A 22,445-nucleotide genomic window follows, 5' to 3' on the forward strand; every position below is an offset into this window, starting at 1 on the left:
TCTTGCTCCCTCTGCGTCTGGCTTTTTGTTGTTGTTGTTGTTGATGCTGTTGCTGCTTCTTTGCATTTTTTCTTCCCAGAATTCTCTTAGTCTGGTCACTTCTTGCCAACCAGCGTTTTTTAAAAAAACCAACACAAGTGACAAATTTTACAGTGTACAAGAGCGTTATCCTACAGCAAATTACGTTGGCTGAGGCTTCCATTATAGTGTTGAGCAGAAGCGGCAGAGATAAGTACCTTCATTTTCTTTCTGAACTTAGTCTTTACTATTGACCATCATGTTAGCTATAAGTTTAGATATAGAGGATTTTTTTGTTTCAATAACAACAATAATAAATATAAAGATAATTTCCTTCTATTAATTTTTGCACACATTTCTTTAATAAGGAAACCATGCTATGAGATGAATGATTGATTAATAGGCTTCCAACTTTGCGTAAGTTATTTATCTGTATTTAAAGTTTGTCATTTTAAACCTAAGAAGATTGAATTATATTTTGGGATGTTTTAATGTGATTTGGATCCGCTTAGGAGGTTGCCAAAAAGGTGTGTGGGAACCAGTGATTAGAATTGTTATGTGTCAATTAATTTTGATGTGGGATAGTTCATTTGATACAACACTCACAGGTTGTATATCTGTGGAATGTCCTTCAAAAAGAGATAGGTGCTGTCAAGTGAAGGGTCTCTCATTATTTCTAGGATTGGCTCTGTTTGTGCAATAGCTACTTTCTGAAACTGGGGTATTAAACAAAGAATAGGAATAATAAATTGTGGATATTTATCTGAAAATAAAAATAGGTATGGTGGGAAGAAGGCTCATTTTAGAGAAGTGTCTGCTGTGCAAACTTGCAGACTTGTGTTTGGGTCTATAACAACCCATGTAAAGAAAAGCTGACCATGACAACTCATGTCTGTAACTTATATTTGGGGCATGGACATGGGTAGATAGATCCCAAGGGCTCACTGGCCAGCTAGACTAGGTGAACTCATGAGTTCCAGGTTCAGTGAGAGACTCTGTTTTAGAAAATAAGGAGGGGAACATTGAGGAAGATATTTGATGCCTTTAACCTCCACACAACTCAAGTGTCCCTATCAAAGACTCACAGGAACTTGTAGTACCAAAGAAAGTGTGTGGGGGGAGTGACAGGCTTCAGGAACAAAGAGTGTAAAGTGACCCAATGAGAAAAGAGTTTTGAGAAGTAAAGCTGAGTGGCTGAGGAGTGGTTTTAAATAGAAACACCGCCAGCTGGATTATGTTGCACCCCTGACTTATCATGAAGTCCTTAGCAAGACAATTTCTGGGTTGTAGAATTCCTAAGGGCAATGTTGGGACTCCATGGCAAAGGAATGTTATAATAGGTGGAAAACGGATGGTAGATATATGTAAAGATGCACATTTCCATGTTGGCATAAATGTGTTGTGTGAAATTCATAGTTACTCTTACATTTCCCAACGTGGTCTAAAAATTCAGAGTTACAGTGGCACAAGATGAATAGCAAGTCTCTTTCTGAGCTCTCTTCCAAGGCTGTTGAATTCTGTTTTTAGTTCTCATAACATTTAATAATTTATTTCTGTCCTATTTTTAGATTCCCATCAACTTAAGATATTATCTTTTCTCTGTTGAGAGGAAAGGTGAGCATACTTCACTATTGTGTGCCTCTGTCTTTCCCAACTCCTGACTTTTATTTCTGACATATTTTCTTTCCCTTTGTGTGTGTGATTTTTAGCAGGCATTATACACTTAAAATAATCTTGAAGGGATTTACTTTTAGAATTATGTGTCAAGTTGTCGTCTTTGGCCTCTGGAGAGAGAGATGAACTTGGAGACCCAGGGAGAGCAGCTGGAACAGATTATACTCCTATGATGGGTTCCCAGGAGTGCGTGCTCTGTGTGTAAGGCCTTGGCAGGTTGATGGTGAAGGACAGAGAGACATTTTGTGGATGAAAAAGTATTGCATATTTCCTGCTGTGTTATTTGTTCAAGTTAAGAAAGGACCAGAGGACAACGGTCTTGTTAGGATTGCTTTCTTGTTATGTTCAGATGATGTGGAAATATTTTATTTCATTTTATTTTTTGGGTTTTCGAGACAGGGTTTCTCTGTGGCTTTGGAGCCTGTCCTGGGACTAGCTCTGTAGACCAGGCTGGTCTCGAACTCACAGAGATCCGCCTGCCTCTGCCTCCCAAGTGCTGGGATTAAAGGAGTGCACCACCATTGCCCGGCGATGGGGAAATATTTTAAAAGGGAAGGAAGGGAGCAAACATTACCTGATTTATATTTTAAAGAGACAATCTGGCAGTCCTATTCAGGATGGAGTGCTGTAGGGCTAGAGTGGATGTAGGAGATCTTTTGGGGCATGTGCACAGCTGTCTAGGGTGGTAGCAGATGCATGGCAGATAAATAGCTAGATTTGGTACATGTTTAGAGATGAATCTTCTGGCTTTCTGGTGACTATGCTGTAACATGAGAGGGGCCGTAATGTGTTGATGAATCTCTCTTCCCCTAAGCTGTCCACATCTGCATCTCCAGGACCTGTGAATAGGGTACATTCCCTGACAAAAGAGATTTGGTAGGTATAATTAATTAAAGGATTGTAAAATGAGGTTTGAAGACCACTGAAGGCGTAAGTCATAAACAATGCCACACCAGTTTGGAATTATGATTAATAGGGTGGTATTTATTTAAAGGGGAAAAAACTTACAGATCACCGTCAGCCCTCTGCGCAACCAGGAAGGGAGTCTAGTCGCCGGTGGAGCAGGAAGTGAAGAGAGAGAGGAGAGGGAAGTGGCCGCTTTTTTAAAGAGAGAGAGACCACGCCCCAATGGGCTGGTATCTCAGCAGCTATAGGCTGGAGGAACGGCAGGACCTCCCGCAACAGACCACATGTGAGCACTGTGGCCCAAATGAATCAGAGAGAAGAGGAGGTGACAGTGGGTGCAGATGCATGCTGGGGGGGGACCCATGAGTCAAGGACTGTGTTCATTCTTGGGATATCAGACAATAAGGAACTAGACTCTTGATGGGGCTCTACAGATGGAATCAGGCTCACCAACACCTTCACTTTAGTCTCTAGACTTTGATTTGGACTTTTGACCTCCAGAAGTGTCAGATAACAATTTGTATTGTTTGTATCTCTGATATTTATAGACATTCACTATGTCAGGCATAAGAAACTAACCCAGAAGTCTGGAATGCCTGCTGAACCTTTCCCAGGGAGCCTGTGGAGGAAGCTTAGAAGCTAGCATTCTCTGCACTTTGCTGCAGAGAGTGTCTGATCAATGAGTGACTTAGTTGTGGTGTCAGGGACAGGGCAAAGTGGGGTGGAGATGTCGGAGCCATCATCCAGCAAATGACATTGAGAACTCAGGGAGTTTCATCCTCTGAGAGCATATTGCCTCAATTGTGGAGAGACAGCCGAGTAGCCTCCGAATGCAGGCTCCGTTATGACTCCATTCCCTCTCATTTCCAGCTGCTTACAGTACATTTATTTGCTTTTGTGTCACCAAATGACATTTCAAAGGCTAATAAGAAGCTGTCACTTCAGGAGGAAAGAAAGTCATTTTAAACATCCTCTAAAAGAGATTGAAATCTTGGACCGTGTACATAGTTTCATTATTGCTTTCTTTATTATTTTTGAAGAATGTGTGTGAGCCCTTGTGACGGATTTAAACCAGGGCTTTAATTTTGAGGAGTCTCTATGGGTATAAAAATTTAAAACTCCCTCCTCCTCAGGTGGCTTACTCTACCTGCGGAAAGAACTGAACTTTGTCTTTTCCTTTACCGTTTACTTTCTGTTTTATCTAAAGGACTTTGTTGATGGCTGCAAAGGGGCTTTGAAGAGAAGGTTAAACGAATTTGTGTAAAGGCAATGTGTCTAGAAAAATCTAAATCCACATAGCTCCTGCATCTATAAAACAGGGATTCTTAACTAAGGTAGTTTTGGCTCTTATATACCATTGGGCAACGCCAAGAGATATTTTGTAGTTGTCCCAAGTTGAGGATCAGATGCTGGGATCATCTGTGGGTAGAGGCCGGGGTGCTGCCAACATGTTGTGTAGATAGTCTCCCATCCCCAGTCAAAGAAACAATGAGTTCAAGTTGCCAGGTGTGCGGAGGCCGAGAGACCCTGCCAGAGACAGTGCAAACCTGTAGACTAGGAAACAGAACGGTCCACCAACACTACTTTCTATAGGATATCTGTTTGCATTCTGAGCCAGCAAATGTAGGCTTCGGCCACCTTCATGTAAGTCCTGGAACTTTCTTATGTATTTTGTAAATTTTTGACTTTGTAGGGAACTGGCTAATTTAGTGTTCATTGAGATAGAAGGCAGAAAGAATATGTACTGTCTTCATTTAAATATAATCTCCTTTTTTCCATGAGAAAAGTATTACATTTATTATAAGCTTTATTTTAGAAAAATTAATGTTCTCTAAGTAGTTTTTGTTTTTGGCTATTTATCAAATATTGATAGCATTGTTTCCTCTGTAATCATTAATAACTAAATATTACCCTAATATAGTTATTTGCTTATGTCAGGTAATAAAAACCACTTGACATACCTATAAATAAAATTTAAAAAATTGAAAAATTACCTAATTTCTTTCCTATTTATTGGCACTATTAAATATCTTGGATCACTGTGGTCTAAAAAGAAATATTCACAAAAATTGCTTTTCACTTGTTGATTTAAGTAGCAGTGTGTGTGTGTTTGTGTGTGTGTATGTGTATAAGAGAGAGACAGAGAGACAGTCAGAGAGAGAGAGAGAGAGAGAGAGAGAGAGAGAGAGAGGAGGGGAGGGAGAGATTGAGAAAAGTCCGGAAGGAGGCAGACAGAGAAAAAGACACTGGAGATAAGAGGACAATTTTTGGTTCTCCCCTTTCACTGTGGCTTTGAACTCAGACTTTCCTACTGAGCTATCTTACCAGCTCCACAGTCCAAACCTTGGTCACTAAATTAGAAGAGACCTTGAGAAAATGATACTACTTAGTAGAATGTGAGATATATCTTAATTTCCCCGATTTAAGAACAGGTCTTTGAGATGGAGGCTATAGGCAATAAGATAAAATCAGTAAGAATGACTCTCAGAATTCCCAAAGGACTGGGACAAACAGCAATGACACATTTGGTGTTAAGAATGACGATAGCGTAGCTTCTAAAATAGGGAGATGCACTTTCAAAAATGCACAGGTGAACTTTGCATTGTTCCTCAAGAATACTTGACATACACGGCCACAAAATGACCTCTGTGCTGTGGAAGAGAGCTAACATGGACTAACCATTGAGGTGAATACTTTTGTGTTTAATACTTTATTTTTGAGGGGAGGAGTTTTACAGTATACACTGTCTCTTGGGATAAAAAAATATCACTTAATCATTATACTTAAAACTATTGTTTTAGACCTCCTAAGTAGAGCTGTGTTGACTTCTGTAGTTTCCCATTTAACTTCGCTTTTTACTCAAACCTTAGTTCTGTCACAGAGCATGTGTTCTGTTGAATTTACTTCCTCCTTCAGATCTTTAATTTTTTTTAAGATTTATGTTTTTTGTGTATGAGTGTTTTGCCTTCACGTATGGCATCTGTAAAGCACATGTGCCCGGTGTCTGCAGATTTCAGGAGAGGGCAATGGATCCCCTGGAAATGGAGTTAGGGATCCTATGAGCTGCCATATGGATGTTGGGAACCCAAGTCTTCTGCAAGAGTAGCACCCCATTATTTTTTATTATAATTTTTGAGAATATAATATAGCTACATCATTTCCCCCTTTCTTTCCACCCTCCAATCTCTCCATGTACCCCTACCTTGCTCTCTTTAAATTTCATAGGCCTTTTTTCTTTAATTATTGGTATGTGTGTGTATTATTAGATATATAAATATGTCCTGCTTAGCCCACATAATGAAGCTGGAATGTGTGTGTTTTTAGGATTGAGTACTTGGTATTGGAAAGCTGATTAATGTGCTCTTCCCTGCGCCCCAAGGTCTTTTACTGGAACTGTTTTGTATCTCCAAAGTTCAGTGATGTGTTCATTAATTTATATGCTGGATCAGTGACTTATTTTTTCATTCCTTCTTAATTTTCTTAGTCCATTGGTAAACATTCACTAACATCAAGGATAGGGGCCATGTATTTACTCTCCACTAGGACATTTTATGCCTGTAACAAATATAAAATGGCCCGAAAACCCTGGCCAACTTACCTAACTCAGGAAGTTCCCTGTTCCTTTTGATTACTCAGGCCAATGCGCTTTCTCTTTCAGTTGCATTGCCCATAACGTGCATAAAATCTGTGAGCAGTGTCCTTGACTTCTGCCAGAACCCGGTGACTTCCTGGCATCTCCACGGCTCACCCAGGTCCAACTCCCACCTGGATTACTGCAGCAACCTCAGTTTGGACCCTTTGCTTCCTTTTGTCACCCGACATCTTTCCTCCAATGCTAGGAAGAACCCTTGAGTGAGAGGTTAGACTGGAGACCCAGTTGTGACTTGGTGACTCCTGTTTCATTCGGAGCACAAGGCCAGAATCTCAGCCTTGCTTATCAGCTCTCCCACAACTAACCCTCATTACGTCTCTAACTCGCTGCTTAAGCTGCTGTCTTTGTCTGCTCTACATGGCCCACACCGAGCTCTCCGCTCTTCTCTGACGTAGCTAGCATGCCCTGCGTTAGGGCTTTTACAACTAGCTGTTTCTTCTGCCTCAAGGTAACTTTGAGCCTCTTTGGCAGAAAACAGGCTCCAGTGTTATTAGTGTTAAAGAAGTTTAGGGCTGGAGAGATGGCTCGGAGGTTAAGAGCACTGGCTGTTCTTTCAGAGGTCTTGAGTTCAATTCCCAACAACCATCACAACCATCTGTAATGAGATCTGGTGCCCTCTTCTGGGATAGTCATGCATGCAAGCAGAAGACTGTATACATAATAAATGCCCCTCCCCCCTTTGGTTTTAAAAGGAAGTCTAAAGACACCTACCTGCAGCTTTGTAAAATGGAGAAGTCCATCTTTGGGGCATCTTCTAGTTTGAAAGTTACTCTTTCTCTCCAAAGGGGCAGTAAAAATACCATCAATGATTGTAGTCAAGGTCAGAATTGATAGCAAAGGACAGAAGCAACAATAGCTGAACCCCAGAAAGTTCAGGGAACTCCATAATCTATGAGTTCCTATAGACAAAAAAACAGAGACTGTACCCCAGTGTTAGGCAGCTTGTGACGTGAGTCTTGTGGAAAGTAGTCAAGGAAAGCCAAGGTCTCTTAGCAATAATGTTGTTAAGGAGTGCACATTTAGGGAGAAGGCTGAGCAGCCTCCTAAGCAGAGCCTGGGGAATCCATGCAGAAAGAAACAAGAGGCTGTGATGTGGAGATCTGGACAGAGTGGGTATAGACAGTTGTGAGCCACCATGTGGGTGCTGGGAATTGAACCCAGGTTCTCTGGAAGAGCAGCTAGTGCTCTTAACCCCTGAGCCATCCCTCCAGCCTAACTGGGAAGAATGGCATGGGAACCATCAGCAACACGTTTAAAGAAAAAGCATGTTTTCTAACTTGTTGTGTTAGACCCATGTGCTTAGCCCCCCCCTTAGTTATTTGTCTTTATTGTTTTTTCCTGAGGGAGAAGTTGAAATGAATATTTGGCTCTATACTGTATCACTTATGGTTTCCCAGATACTCAGGCAAAGTGTGTGATAACTGGACCCTAATTCTCATTTTATTAAGTCTTACCAACGCCTTATATGGCTATCGCAAGTTAAAGCACCATCTGTCAATATCACCGGAGAGATATTGAAATGGAAAGAAGTGGACTGAGTTAGAGCCAACAATCCAAGGAGCAGGCAGCAGGCTGGGTTGTCATCAGGCGCTCTCTGCAGGAAGCTGGTTTTCAGGATGGTCCCACTGTTATGTAAGCAGTTCTGAGGAAAATGGCAGTGAGTCACCGACAACAAGCATGAGGCTTGATTTATTTCCTTTCCAAATTTTCTTGTATCTCATCCTCCCTCTCCACCCTTTTCCCCACCCCCCATCATTTTTCTTCTTCTCCTCTTCTTCCTTCTCCCCCCTCATTACTCTCCTTCAGGACTGGGGACTAGGGCATCATGATTCTGGGCAAATAATCCATCGTTGAGCCGGGCCCCAGCCTCACTATTCTTCTCTTTCATTGAAATTACTTAGTGGGTGTTTTAGTCATTTTGTCCAGAGAGACAGAATTTGTTCTTACTTTAGGACAAAAGAGTTGGAGAGGAAGACCCATTTGGAGTTGTGCAGTTTGGTGATGTAGGAATTGATGAGGAGAAAGAAGACGGTGAGTCACACCTCAGCTACTCGATTAATGCATCCCATTAAATGTTACCATTCAGGAAGGCGGCAGAAAGAGACTGCTTCCATGGCAACTGTTGTCATAGCTAGATTCTTACTCGTCTTTCACAAACTCCAGGAAAGCCAAAGAATGCAGCTGTTGTGATACTGGTAATGCTTTACTCGTTTTTGAATAAATCGCTCTGGAGGCCTGTGATTTCGTCTGTTTTGTTGGCATTGTAAGTTGAATATACAGAAGGAGAGTAATTATCAAAGGTTAGAGTTTAGAAAATATTTAAGGAAAATGTCCAAAGGTGCTTTGTCAGTGATATATTCACAGAACCTTCAGGGCTGCTACATAATCACCAGGAGAAAATTTCCTTGGTCCTTTAATCTCTCCTCATAATATTAAAGATGGCTTCTTTTCTTTGACTCTTCTTTAGAGTCTACAAAGAAAATCAGCACACATGAGTCCCTGCTTATTTACTGGAATGCCTGTGGGAGTCACCACTGTGGCTTCTCTTCCTCTTTTGTTCACCTATTTTCTGTATCAGACTTTAAGGGTACCTCGGGGTGAAGGACGATGAGAAAAGGAAGTAGATGAAACCGGAGTCTCTAAATAGATGGCTAATTTGAAATGGACTTCTTGCAGGAGGTTTGCCAGAGGTCTCGTGGCTCTATCAGCCCACGCTTCCCTTTCTCTTTGTCATCAGATTCAGTAATTGAATGCTGGCTAGGTTTCTTTCAGACCCCATGTTCCTTCTTTCTTCGTGAGGATGGCTTAGAGAAGGAAGTCAGGCAGTGACCCTCTTTCTTCATTGGGAGATGCTGATCTGTGGCCTGTGTGCTACCCGTGCTTGGCTGATGTACTGGTCCCATTTCAGTAAAATCCTCCAAAGGACATGGCTTCAGTCTCCTATTTCCTGCCAAAGATAGATTGGTTAGCAAAATGCATTAGCATTTTTGGGGGGTTTGTACATTTATCACATTTATTGATGTCATGGAATGCCTTATGATGCATTGCCAAGTTTGACTATCACCACAATCTAAACTGCAGTTTAATGTTCCAGAATGGAAGGCGGTCTGTGTTTTGCTTTAAAAGGGTGTTTCTGATGTGTCTATTCATTAGCAAACATTAGAAACACTTGATAATTTCATCCTACTGAGTCGCTGAGCTATCTGAGTTCTGCTAATCTTTACATGCTGAGACTCCTGCATAAGCAATTGTCACTTATTTCCAGTCTCCAAAATCCCCCCTTCAAATTCTAATACACTTGTCCATCCCCCACATTTGATGATTAATCATGCTTATATGTCCCACGATGATAAATAGTTTTTGTTAGTGTTTAATCAGTGCATTGTATTTTCTACTCACTTGTTTTTCATTTCATGTCCCAGATGGTTGGGTTCTTAAATGTGAATCTCAATTTCTCTATAACCTCACGTCTTCCACAGTAGCTCATACAAAGTAGGTTTTCTATTCAAATTTGTTAGTGGGTTAACTCATAGTGCTGTGCATTAGAACGCAGTGAAGAACACATGAATATATTCTTTTCCACGGACTACCTATTTAAATGTGACTTGGCAGGAATTGTTCAGCAAATTACTTTAATTTATAAAACTGCCTTCGTGAAACGTTTGCAGCTGTTTCACTTCGTAGGAAAATGATTCATATTGTTTCAAAGACACAGCACTTGAACAAGGTCAAAGCATAATCTATAATGGTAGTGAGTAATAAAAATATAACATTCAAATTTTTCAGCATATAAATGCATATTGGAATTTGCTAGAAGGTAAGCAGATACATTGGGAGGGAATTCTGAGGCGAGCTGACATGTCTACCCTTTCTAAAATGTTAATATATTCTCCTTTTTCAGTCCACATTGCTCTTCTCTAAATGATTAAGGCGTTTCAATGTAATCAACCTTTTCTATTAAGTTTCTGTTACATTATGACCTAATTTAATCCTCATACACATCTTTGTGGTACACTATTGTTATTTATATTTTAATAGCTAGAAACCATTGAGGCTTGAAGATTTAAGGACTTCTGAAATGGCCTTGGCGCTTCTTGCTTAACTGAAGCTAATATCTTGCACAACCTTGAACAAGAATCTCACTTAACCTTCTATTCCTTAAATTTTTTCCTTCTTTTTTTCTTTTTATAAGCAGTAAGAACATCTGTCCTGCAATTTCTTGGGCATTCTAGGTAGATATGACGGTGCTCTGGAATGATTAAAACCCGAGAAGGAGATGGATATGCCACTTAAATTTATTTTTATTTTTAAATTATGCTTGTATATGTGTGAATGTGAGTGGAGTGTCTGAGGAGGCCAGAGTTGGATGTCCTGGAATTACAAGGTGCTGGGACCTGAACTCAAGTCCTCTGTAAGAACAGCCGGCGCTCTTAATTGCAAAGTCATCTCTCTAACCCTTTATAAGTCGCTTTTAATGTTTCCTCTATTACCTGAGTGAAAGTCTTCATAAAGAACAGATCATAGTTAGGAGAAAACCACTTCCAGATTGTCCTCTGCTTCCCGAGCTCAGTGGAGAAGAGCAGACACACAGAGGTAAAGAGGTGTGGGGACTGACATCACAGACTTTCTGCAACCTTTTAACATTTTACCGAAGTCTGAAGTTAGGTTTTGTAAGTGTGAAAGTGCAGAGTCTCTGTTTCCCAGTGTTTGTTCTAGTGATGGGTATACCCTAGAGAGCCCAGCTCCCACAAAAGGCAGCGGGAGACGTTGTTTCATGACAGTGTGCGCATGTTCAAATGACCAGTTTTTATAAAAAAATTTATAGGTGGAGATGTTTACTAACTGTCTCAAGAACAGCTCACCGTGTCTCTTCAGGTATGCAGTGTGCCTGATACAAGCTGCCTGTATTATAAACGGCATTGTGTGACGGCAAAGCATACTGTGGCAGCTGCCCTCGGATAGAGTGGGCTTCTAACGTTGCTTAATAGGGGTAGCATTACTAGAAAGAAGGAGGGAAGGAAGGAGTCAGAAGAACAGAAGAGTACTTTGAAGACTTGCGAATTGTCTCTAGTGAAGGAGATTTGTGTGTATATAATTACCATTAGTTGTTCTTGTTTATGAAGCTCCTGCAATTTCCCTGGACCAGATTCTCAGTCCCAAGCAAAGTACTGAAGTGCTGAGACAACAGCTGTGTCCAGTCCTTCAGGGTGGCAGTTCTGAGCCCAGGGACGCGCTCCTTCTCGTGAAATGATGCTTCTTGCCTCGAAAACTCTGTGGCCTTCCCCAGTGCCATTACGGAGGATGTCCTTATAGAAACAAGACTGTCTAACAGACATCTTGAAGGACAACACAGCTGACCTCGTGTGGGGTCAGTTCTCTCGGAAGTAGTCTGAGAAGCTAGTTTTATATAAACCTTACAGTGTCATCCCTTATTTTGTATTTTCAGCGACGTGTAGCGTCTTATCAATTCTAAACACGTTAGAGCGATCAGAAGCGGTCTTATACAAAACCCTACTCATGTCTGCTATTTGTCTAACTTCCTACCACTTGAAAGGCATGTGTGTGTGCTCTGTTTGTGTGTGTATGTGTGTATACACACATGTATGTATTTAGGTATGTAAATAAAAATTGTATGATCTAGGCAGGTTTTTACTTGCATAATCTTAGCATTGGGATGCAGTGGAAGGAATTCAGGCCACCCTCATGTACGTGGTGAGTTTGTGTTTATCCCATCTATTTAAAAATGGCCTCAGAGGGCGGTGGTGGCACACGTCTTTAATCCCAGCACTCGGGAAGCAGAGGCAGGCGGGTCTCTGGGAGTTCGAGGCCAGCCTGGTCTACAAGTGCTAGTTCCTGGATAGGCACCAAAAAGCTACAGAGAAACCCTGTCTCGAAAAACAAAAAAAAAAAAATCTGCCTCAAAGCTGCACATGGTGGCCGTTCCTTTAATCCCAGTGCTTGGGGAGGCAGAGGCAGGAAGATTTCTGAGTTCAAGGCCAGCTTTGAATACAGAAGGAGTTCCAAGGTAGCCACAGAGAAAGCTTGTTTTGGAAAAACAAACAAAGAAATAACCCTCCCCCTAAAACCCAAACCAAACCAAAAAAATGAACCCCCCCCAAAGAACTTGTCTCAAAAGTAAGAAAGATATGCACACATAACATGTACAAGCAGTAGTGAAGGACTCACTTGGCCTGATTATAACGTAGTTTACAAATTTAAAAATTGTAAAACTGTATAATTTTGTTAATAAAATCTTATAAATTGGAATGTAATAACTGGGTTCAGAAATGAAAATCTGTTTAAGTGTGGTGTCAGGAATAATGTGGGGATGGCAGAAGGGTAGGGAAAGAAACCCTGCCAGGGGCGTAGCATCTGTCCTGTGTGCGCCATGGCGGTATGAGGAGCAGTGGGGAGGAGAACAGAGTGGAAGACAAATGTCTTTTTCAAAACGGACACGACTCTAGTAAGTAAATTTACAGGTTTTTTTTGATAGTATGAGCAGGGAGATCAATATGTGGAAGAGACATATTTTTATAAAAAATGTGCTGCCTCCCTGTTAGAAATGAAATAAGTTAAATTGTTAAAACACCTGTGTAGATAAAGATAAGGAGCCGTGTTTTTTCTCCTGTGGAAAACAGGCACATTATTGCTGGTGTGGCTGAGTACCTCAGCCCTTCTGGGGAGTAGCAGATTCATGTATTTGGAGAACAACGATGGTGGCCGTGTGACCTGCTGAGTGAACGCAAGGAAAGGTGGCTGCCGGGGCCCCGCGTGCACGGTTGTCATCCTAAATCACTGAGCGTCTCACACAAAGCCTTCCACCTTTCCGATCCATTGACATTTACTCTGCAAGTTATTTGCCTACAGGGCACACATATTGTTTTAAAAATGCAGAAAGGGTGGGCGGTGGTGGAGGCAGAGGCAGGCGGATCTCTGTGAGTTCAAGGCCAGCCTGTTCTAGGAGAGCTAGTTCCAGGACAGGAACCAAAAAGCTACAGAGAAACCCTGTCTCGAAAAAAAAAATGCAGAAAGGGTTCTTTATTCCCACATTCATGTTTAGGATCCTATTTTTGTAAGTTCATCTTTGTTCCCCTCATAGCTGGATTCTTATTTCACCTTTGGAAATTTTTTCCAGGGAGCACTTTGTCAGGGAAGCCACTCCACAGTTGCAGTTCTAAGGCTGCTTGGGGTGTGGCTCAGCCGCGGTAGTGGTGGCTGCCTCTGAGGTATCCACAGGCGCTTGTGTGCTGAACCTCCTGGAAGGGCAAAAGGCTGACCCAGTGTCCTTTGCTACATCTTGTATTGGATTCCGTGACACTGAAGCCTGTTGTGCTGACTTGGGATAAACTTAGCAAAAATCAAGTTGTGTAAGTTCAAGCTGTTGCACAAAACGGGTTTGCTGGGTTTGCTACCAGGCTGCCCTTCTTTTTTTTTTCTGGGTTGATACCAGGCTGATATCAGAAGTTTTAGGAGCTTACAGATCAGCTTGGGTAAGCCACAGTGAACATTTCTCTGCTGTGTAATATTTTATGAGGAAAATATAAAGCTTAAGTACTTATATTTTCAGGAAATAAGTGTTAGATTTTTAGACAGGCTTTTGGAAACCATAGCTGAAAAATCTTATCTTGTTTATTCATCTTTATAAATGTCTTCAAGCAAAAACTGATGGTGTAAGATACAAAATGAATTCATGTAAAGACCCTGCAGTTTGTCCTGGCTGTGTAGAGGATCCACTGCAGGTGACAGAGACCTCACTTGGCAAGACAGGGAATTTCTATGTTTATGTTTTGATTCAGGAACCTTGGACTTGTGTGATGATCTTACTCTGTGCGGTTTGGATTTTGGGATGGAGGCTGATGGTGTTAGGGTAGCACGGACCACTTATTGGTCTTGTTTAAAATTTAGTATGTGTTAATTGCCTTTAAAATTATATTTACTGTTTTTATTGAGTAGCTGGCGGTTGTGACGGACTGAAATAAAAACCGTGGTTTTATTGATGGTCTTTTTATGGCTGCAGCAAGATAGTAGCCTTGACAATAAATGTTTGGTGAGTTTTGAATTGGAAGGTTTGGATGGTATTTGAGGAAGGGTGATTAATATGTAAGCATTTGCAAGATGCCTGTGATATGTGTCGTGGTGTTTACTGTCCTTGGAGGGGATGGAAGGAAGCAAAAACCCAGACAGCGGAGGGGAAAACAAAGTGCCCTACAGCTCTGAGGACCAGAGTTTATACCTAGAGTGGGGATGATGGAGGGTGATTGGCATGCTTGGAAGGATTTGATAAATAATAATGTCAGAGAGAGCCGAGAGAAGCCTGCATTGGCAGTGGGGGAGCTGGGAATATCCAGTCCTTGGAAAGGAAGTCTGGTGTGTGTAAGTTGACCTCCAGTTACCAGGCACAGCTTTTCACCTGTCCTTTGGTTCTCCCTCTACCTTAGGAATAGGTCTAATTGGTGTGGTTATCACATATAGCCCTCTCTCTCCTCTCTCTCTCTCTTACTTGATAGGATAGCAAAGTGTAACTTTATGTTGGGTAATACTTTTTGACAGCTCTTCATTGGTTTGTTAATTTACATTATCCAGGAAACTTCTTTGGCCTATGCTAATCTTTTAACACCTGCTAAATATGATTCTGTCTTAGCTGGGATTGTTGCTGGTTTCTGGATTAAGGCACTGTTTGTAGATCTGTGACTCTTAAAGGGGGATGTAAATGCAATCTTCCCGGGGGCTGTAGTTCAAGTGCTCAGAAGCCTGGCTGTTTTGTTTTATTGTCACAGTCTGCCGGCGCATCACAGAGGAAGTTCCTCTTCCCGCACAAGGGCAGAGTGCTGGCAGGGACTCTCATTTGGGTGTGCAGCGAGCTTCATTCGGAGCACAGAATAGTCCAGAGTCAAACCTGGATTAGAGTTCTGCTCGGTTTATCATGTTCACTTTGGAAGTCCAGCAGGACACGCTGCTGATTCTTGCTTCAGTGGGTTTGTTTTGGAGGATCTTGTATTAGCTCTTTGCTGCTTCCATATGTTGGTCTTCCAGGAGGACGGAGATGGTGCACCTAATCCTTTAAAGAAATTCTATGATAGATAAAGATGCCTAAAAAGTCTACATAAAAATGCTGGTCCTGTCAACACCTTTTAAGTTTCCTTCTCTTTCTGCATTTAGGCTGTCCATCTGGCCCAGGCGAGCTTCCAGATTGAAGCCTTTGGCTCCAAGTTCATTCTTGATCTCATACTGAACAAGTAAGTACACAGCAAAGCCTCTGAGGAAGCAGGGATAGTAAACCTTCATTTCTAAGATTCACCACCACAATGTCTGTGCTGAAGCAACTGATGTTTTCCACTTGATTATGTGGCAAAGAAAACTTGAAGAAGAGGGAGAAGTTTGATTAGTAACTGTATCCTTATTTCCTTTTCCTGAAGAAAAACATTTAACATGTTACATGTCCCAAATGGAGAATTTATACATTAGGATTTTATTTATTTATTTATTTATTTATTTATTTATTATTATTTTATTTTTGGTTTTTTGAGACAGGGTTTCTCTGTGATTTTGGAGCCTGTCCTGGAACTAGCTCTTGTAGACCAGGCTGGTCTTGAACTCACAGAGATCCGCCTGCCTCTGCCTCCTGAGTGCTGGGCTTACATTAGGATTTTAATAACTTTTATTGAGCTGTTGATAATTTGATCCTTCCATACATATATAAAGAACTTTCTAGTTACTGTAACCTCACCTGATACAGTAGTGTCCTTCCCACCTCAAATACCCACCCTTTGCTCTTCAAGTTTTCTTTCCACATTTATATCTTATTTTCTTTTTCTGAGGCCCACTAAGTTTAAGCAGAATTGTCTATGTTATTGTGGGGTTTGAAACTAGCCACTGGAGTCTAGTGGACTTATCAGTTGATATATAACCAAAGACAGTTATTACCCCTCCCCCAGAATCCATTAAAATAGACAGTAATTCAGTAAGGAGAGGTAGGCCCTGTGCCCCTCTCTGATTAACTGTTGATGGCCCCAATCTTGTCATATTATGGTTTTAAATGAAATAAATATTTGAATTATTCCTAGTTAATTAAATGCTAACTGTAGTAATCAGTATATAAGAAGCATAATAAACTACTGACTGAAGCATAATTAGACTTTAGTCTAGAAATTTCTTCCATTTTACTTTTTATAATGCACCACGTGACTTATGTAGGAAGACGGCAGTAAGCAGTGACTCACAAGTGTCTATTTTGAGAAGGCTCTTTGCTTCAGGTTTCACACTAATGTAGATTCTTTGAAACTTTGTACTGATGAAAATTTACCACATTGTATCTGTTTGTTTATTAATTATATTGGTATTTAAATGCCTTTCCCCAAATCAGAACAGTTTATACAGGTGCTCTTGCCTTATCCAGGACTACAGAGATCACATCGAACCGACACCAAGCCCTTGGGGAAGGTGGCTTTCTGTGTGACTCTCTTCAGTTGCAGAAATGCTAGACAGGGTTTTCAGCTCTCCTCAGTAGTTTAAACAGGACGACATCTTATAAGAAACTGTTAATTCGTGCTACCAGACACCGTAATGCGGGTGAGCACAGTCAAGATCAGTGGAACTGCAGAAGGCTATCGGATTTCTTGTGTGCCAAATTCTGTCAGCTCTGCAGAAAAAAAAAAAGTGCAGAGTAAGCTTGGATGCTCCTTACTCAAATGTTATTGCAGCTTTAAGTCAGAATGAGTCAGCAGAACTCAGAATTTCTGTGTTAAAGATATTGCAGGTTTTCTTCTTTGGTTGAATTCCAGTTCACCATGCTCTGTCAGCAGTGTGCCTGCATAAAGGATGGTCTTGCCAAGTCTTAGGCTATGTTGAGTACCAGGATGTGGCTAATTTTAGTTTGTTTCAGCTCTTTGAGGTGGAGGTTAAAATCGGGGCTGCAGTGCTCTTTGGAGGGCAGCTCTGTTTGCTTACCACTGCACCACCAGGGCTGTCCCAACTGCTATGGATTTTTAATATTAGCATATCATGACCCCAGCGGAACCTTCCAGTCAAAGAAGCGATGCCTGAGAAATGGTCGTATGGGATATCCCAGAGCACTTAGAGTTACAGAGCCAGACCAGAAAATATTTATTACCACTTAACACGAAAGGAATCAGATTGAATACCTTTTGTGGATATCTTTGTTTGAGGAGTTGGGTTTAGGTGGCGGTTGGTTGATAGAGATATAAAATAACTTTAGAAGAGTTGAGACGCGCACTGTGCTGAAGGTTAACATGGAGCGCAGTGGGGCCAAACCCACGAGGTTTACTCCTCTGTGAGTGCAAGGCCAGGGAGTACGACCAGAGAAGGAAGAGTTAGTACTTGCAGCCAATAAGATGGCTTCCCCCAAAGCACTGTCTCTTTGCACACAGAAGGCTAGGGATTTCATTCTGAAGACTCATGCGTATTCATATTGGGAAGAGTTGTCAGCACATGTCGACTCTTGAGCACTCCTGACCATGTGAATAAACTTCTTCATAAACCACATGTGCAAACATGGTGCCTGGCAGCATCCAGAGAATATAACTTCTCACACAGAGGGTTTAGCTTTATAATGAACAAAGTTTACTCTGGACAACTGGCTTCAACTGGTGCCGCATCTGCCTGCGATAACTACACACAATAGGAAAGGATGGCAGGAGCCACTGAAAGGGACAGCATCTTATTTTGCATGCAACTAAAAGTTCAGTTTTGCAGCTAGCCATCTCACCAAGGAGAGGCCGATCTTTAGGCTGAATGGATGTGAAAATTTATCTAGAAGGGACACTATTGGACACCTACCTTGTTAGACAGGAGATTATCAGCAAGGAGAGCATTGGGAATGGAGAGGAAGAGGGAGACAGAAAAGATGGAGAAGGGTATCCAGGCATCGGAAGGTCTCAGATTTGGGGGGTTCAAAAACAGTTCAGAGTAGATTATCTTTTGGGATAAGACATTTATTAGAGGAAGCACGAACACTGTAAACAAACAGGTGGGTGTAGTGGATTCCGAAGAGAGTCAAGACCCGCCAGGCTAACAGGGCCCCTTTTAGAGGTTTCTGAGATGTGGACAGGTCCTCTATGAAGTGGATGACTAGCCTACCGTCAATGCTTGCTTGCAGTCAGGTGGTTTCTGAGTCACAGGAGAATTGGGAAAGGTTAAGTTCTTTAGTTACCCTGTGTTTATCATACAGGAAGATCACCTTAACCTCTGATTGTTAAATGTGCTTGCTAAAATTCCTTTGGGGAAGTGAGGATTACAGACACACAGACAGCACCATAGGGTGTCCATCGTTTCTTTTACAGCAGATAAAAGGGTAGATGGAGAAAGAGGTCTAGTCCCAGTTTAACAGATCTGTAATAGTGTGTGCTGAGAAGGTAGGGTCGCATAATGTTGTGCATGAAGGGAGAGTTGTTAAATTTTACATAAGTTACAAGGGTGAGACAGAGGGAGACAGTCCTGAAGATCTAAGCCCAGGATTGCTCAGCTTGCTGGGGTCTGGAACCCAGGTCCAGATGCTCGTGTCATGACGAAAACCAGTATTTAGGATATGAGTGTTGAGGACAGTAAGAGGCATATTCAGTGGTGGAAGAATGGAAAAGAGGGAACTTCGCTCACAAACTAGTCTTTGAGTTCCAAGCTGTTGAAGAGTTGTGATGTACTATACCAAGGGAGACTGAGCTCTTTGACCAGGAATCCACCTGAGAAGAGGTGAAGAGCTTTCAGGGCTGACCTGACCTCTTTGGACTCCTTTCAAAGTCTGATATTCCTTGATGTGGAGCTGAAGGAGGAGGAGAGAGATTAGGTGGCTAGATGAAATTAGAATGGTAGAGTTCTGGATAAATCATTTCTCATGGTCAGCTTGTCTGTTTGCAGAGCTGAGCATCAGCTCCAAAGGTTAAGACAGAAAGAGCAGGAGGAGGAAGAACAGGAGGAGGAAGAGCAGGAGGAGGAGCAGGAGGAGGAGCAGGAGGAGGACTAGGAGGAACAGCAGTAGAAGGAGCAGCAGGAAGAAGAGCAGGAGGAGGAGCAGGAGGAAGAGGAGCCAGAGAAACAGCAGGAGGAGGAGGACCAGGAGGAGGGGCAGGAGGAGGAGGAGGGGCATGAGGAAGAGGAGCGGGAGGAGAGCAACCACAACAAATTAATGAATGTCGCACACTATGAAGAAAAAGATGCCAATCCTTTCTAGTCACTTCCAGTCACCCAGGAAGCATATACAGGTCCCAGTGGAAAGTTAGCAGCCTTAAAGTCCCTTAAAAAGTAACCCAGAGAACATTGCGATCATAGTCCACATAACAGAGATGTTACTCATGGCAGACCTGTGGAGATTAATAATGTGTCACCCAGCTAGCTGTCTGACATCCAAAATTAGTGATCTCCATGTTGACCAAAAGCAAGTGAAGCTTTAGTGTTTAAATATTTTCCTTTGATAAAAAAAACTCATGGACAATGCAGTATTTATGTTCAAGTGATTAGGAACCATTTCCAAGGCTGTAAAAAGTCAAGGGCCATAAACAGACGTCTTGTTCTCAGGTGGTGCTAAGAAGCAGGCTGGGGGGGGGTGTGCTTTTCTAAGATGTCTCCAGTTGGTCAGAATCATTAGAATTTGTTTGATGGGGATGACAAAGCAGAAAAAAAGCCGTAGAAGTGTCTTGACTAGACAGTTTGTGTCTAGAGGGTGGCTGAAGGAAGCTGCGGCTGAGAAATGGGAGCTGGCGGAAGTCACCTTGCGAGTCACTTCCATATAATGACAAATATGTCCTTAAAGGAAAGAGGAGAGGGGCTTAGGCTGGAGGTGGGGAGAGGAACCAGGGAAGGAGAAAACAAGTGACTGGGACATAGGAAGAGAATCCGCAGAATAACGATGTTGACGGTTTCAGAACTGAAAGATATAATTGGCATTGTTTTTTTGTTTTTTTTTTTTCTTTTCATCCCCTGCGCCACAAAGACAAGGTTTTACTGTGTAGCCCTCACTAGTCTGGAATTCATTGTGTAAACCAGGCTGGCCTTGAACTCACAAGTGCTGATGTTAAAGGTGTGTGCCACCATGCAGGTCTGTAGGACATTTGCTTTTCTATGGATATAATACAAAAGGAAAAAGGCTACCAACAGAAGCAGAGGAATGAATAGCGGACATCTCTTCTTCAGGTTTCTCAGGTCATGAGTGTCAAAACAGCAGTGGCCTTCCTAGGCCACAGGGAACAGGTTTATCTCAATAAGGAAAATGGTAGAAGACAGGCTGTGCACACTGGCAGGATAGGCAGGAGGAACTCAAGGGTTCTAAGTAGAACCTGTAAATGTTAAGAGGAAGAGACTGAATTCGCATGTCAGACAAAGACAGAAAGTACCCCCCACACACTGGGAATTCATGCTAAAACAGCTAAGTGAATGTCAAGAATTTCTTTGGCGCAGATAGAACTTGGATGCGCAGGGAACACACTTCAGTTTCTGGTGGCTAAACCAGTCCTGGATGGGCACAGAAGGCCAATGTCCCAAGTAGAAGCTGCCGTTCATGTGTAGGAGAGCAAATTCAGATCATAGCAGCCATCCATATCAAAGCGGCCCATCCTTGTGGAACTGTGACTAGCCCGAATCATCTCTGTCAGTGCCCACATCTGCTGCACCTCAGAGGATACTCTGGGATCTCGGAGACCCTCAAGGCGGGGAACAGGCTGCTCATTGGACACCGGGTGGGAAAGCCACTTGGGGAAAGTCAAGGAGGGGCTCTTTGGTCCCTGCTGGTAGATTTGCACTTCCTCCACTGTCAAAGACAGCCAGAGTGGTGACGGCTGCCGCAGAATCAGACGCAGCTCCAGTACTCTGGTCATGTCACACAGCATCTGGTGTTTGAACAGTGATACATACTCCTGGGCTCCTTCCTCACTGCGTGGGTCAGGCATCAAACAGTAGTCCCGCAGACAAGTTACCCACTTGGATGGTGTGTGCAGTGGGGTATGCTGATGAACCTGGATGCTCAAGAAAGCTGTGTAGCAATTCTTAAACATGATCTCCTGCAACTCGAAAGGCGCGATGTTGGGAAAGGTGACATCGACGACCAGCACGCCAGGCCGACCTTGGGAGGTTCTCATGTCTCCCCCTTGCAGGGCTACGGTGCTTTTCACATGACAGGGCACCAACACACGAGACATGATGCTGGCGCCAGCGACCAAGCACAATCGCCGCTAACAGTCGCCAACTACTAACCTTTACAGGCCTATGATTGGTATTGTTATGTGCAGTTGAGTGCTCTGGAGAGTTAAGGAGCAAGGAGCATCCTTCGGATTTTCCGGCTGATTTGTCACTGGTGGTTGGAAGACAGCAGTTTGAGTGAAGCTTGGGTTGTTGTGGGGAGGGGTCACAGGGTGAGGGATGAATGAGAGAACATGACTTGGAGACAGCAAATGGCCACTGGACGATCGGCTGGGAGAAAGAGTCAGAACTGTGATGATGGAATGAGTTGATTAACTGGAAGATGGAGCTGATGAGGGAGGGGTTAACAGAAGGGATAGTCTATGGAGCGGATCCTTGGATATCATTCTCCATTGCATTGAAAACGTGCTGTGATTCATGTGGCATGCTTTCTGTTGCCCTACAGCTGCTCACTAGTCACTGATTTAGAAAATAACAGGACTTGCAAATGATTGGATTTTTGGATGCTTGTATTTCCAAGTCAAGCAATTGGCTCCAAGTCTCCCAGCATGCTTGACTGTTTATTTAAAGGCCCATACCTGTAATCCCAGCACTTGGGGTAGAAGAGCTAGGAGGATCCCCTGCATGTTCAGAGCCAGTCTGATAAGCTCTAGGCCAGCTCGGGCGACATAGAAAGACACTGTAATGACATTAATGCCTGCCTACTACTGGCCTATCCATAGGACAGAGAAAGAAGGATTCTCACTGTGTACCAGTGTGCACACATTCTAGGTTGTTAACCAGGCAGGGACATTCTGGTGAGATCTTGACAGTGCTCAGGGAGAGCTCTGCTTGACACCATAGGAACTTCAAAGAAGGTGACTGTAACCTAAAACTGAGGAGCTACAGGTATGGAACTTGGAGAGTAAGAAGGTTGCTTTATCAATAACCCAGTGAGCTGAAAGAAGTGACTCAGATTGGACCAGGCAGGCAATGCTGAGAGCTGTGGTGGACTAGCAGGCATGGGAGAGGAAAGGTGGTGTGGGCTTCCGAGTAGCACACAAACCCTGTG

At 42.6% G+C, this 22,445-nt stretch overlaps 1 protein-coding gene and 1 pseudogene across 3 annotated transcripts in view; one reads left to right on the forward strand and one right to left on the reverse strand.

Moving 5' to 3' along the window:
• Adam23 (ADAM metallopeptidase domain 23) overlaps nucleotides 1-22,445 on the forward strand; it is a 161,999-nt gene that overhangs the window by 17,381 nt on the left and 122,173 nt on the right. For all 3 annotated transcript variants that reach the window (XM_075952037.1, XM_075952038.1, XM_075952039.1), the window contains exon 3: nucleotides 15,410-15,486. In XM_075952037.1, coding sequence (XP_075808152.1) covers nucleotides 15,410-15,486 — 77 coding nt within the window. The remainder of the gene's footprint in view (nucleotides 1-15,409; nucleotides 15,487-22,445) is intronic.
• LOC142836787 (nicolin-1 pseudogene) lies at nucleotides 20,165-21,452 on the reverse strand (annotated as a pseudogene).

The sequence above is a fragment of the Microtus pennsylvanicus genome, chromosome 17 (assembly GCF_037038515.1).
Source record: "Microtus pennsylvanicus isolate mMicPen1 chromosome 17, mMicPen1.hap1, whole genome shotgun sequence".
NCBI lineage: Eukaryota > Metazoa > Chordata > Mammalia > Rodentia > Cricetidae > Microtus > Microtus pennsylvanicus.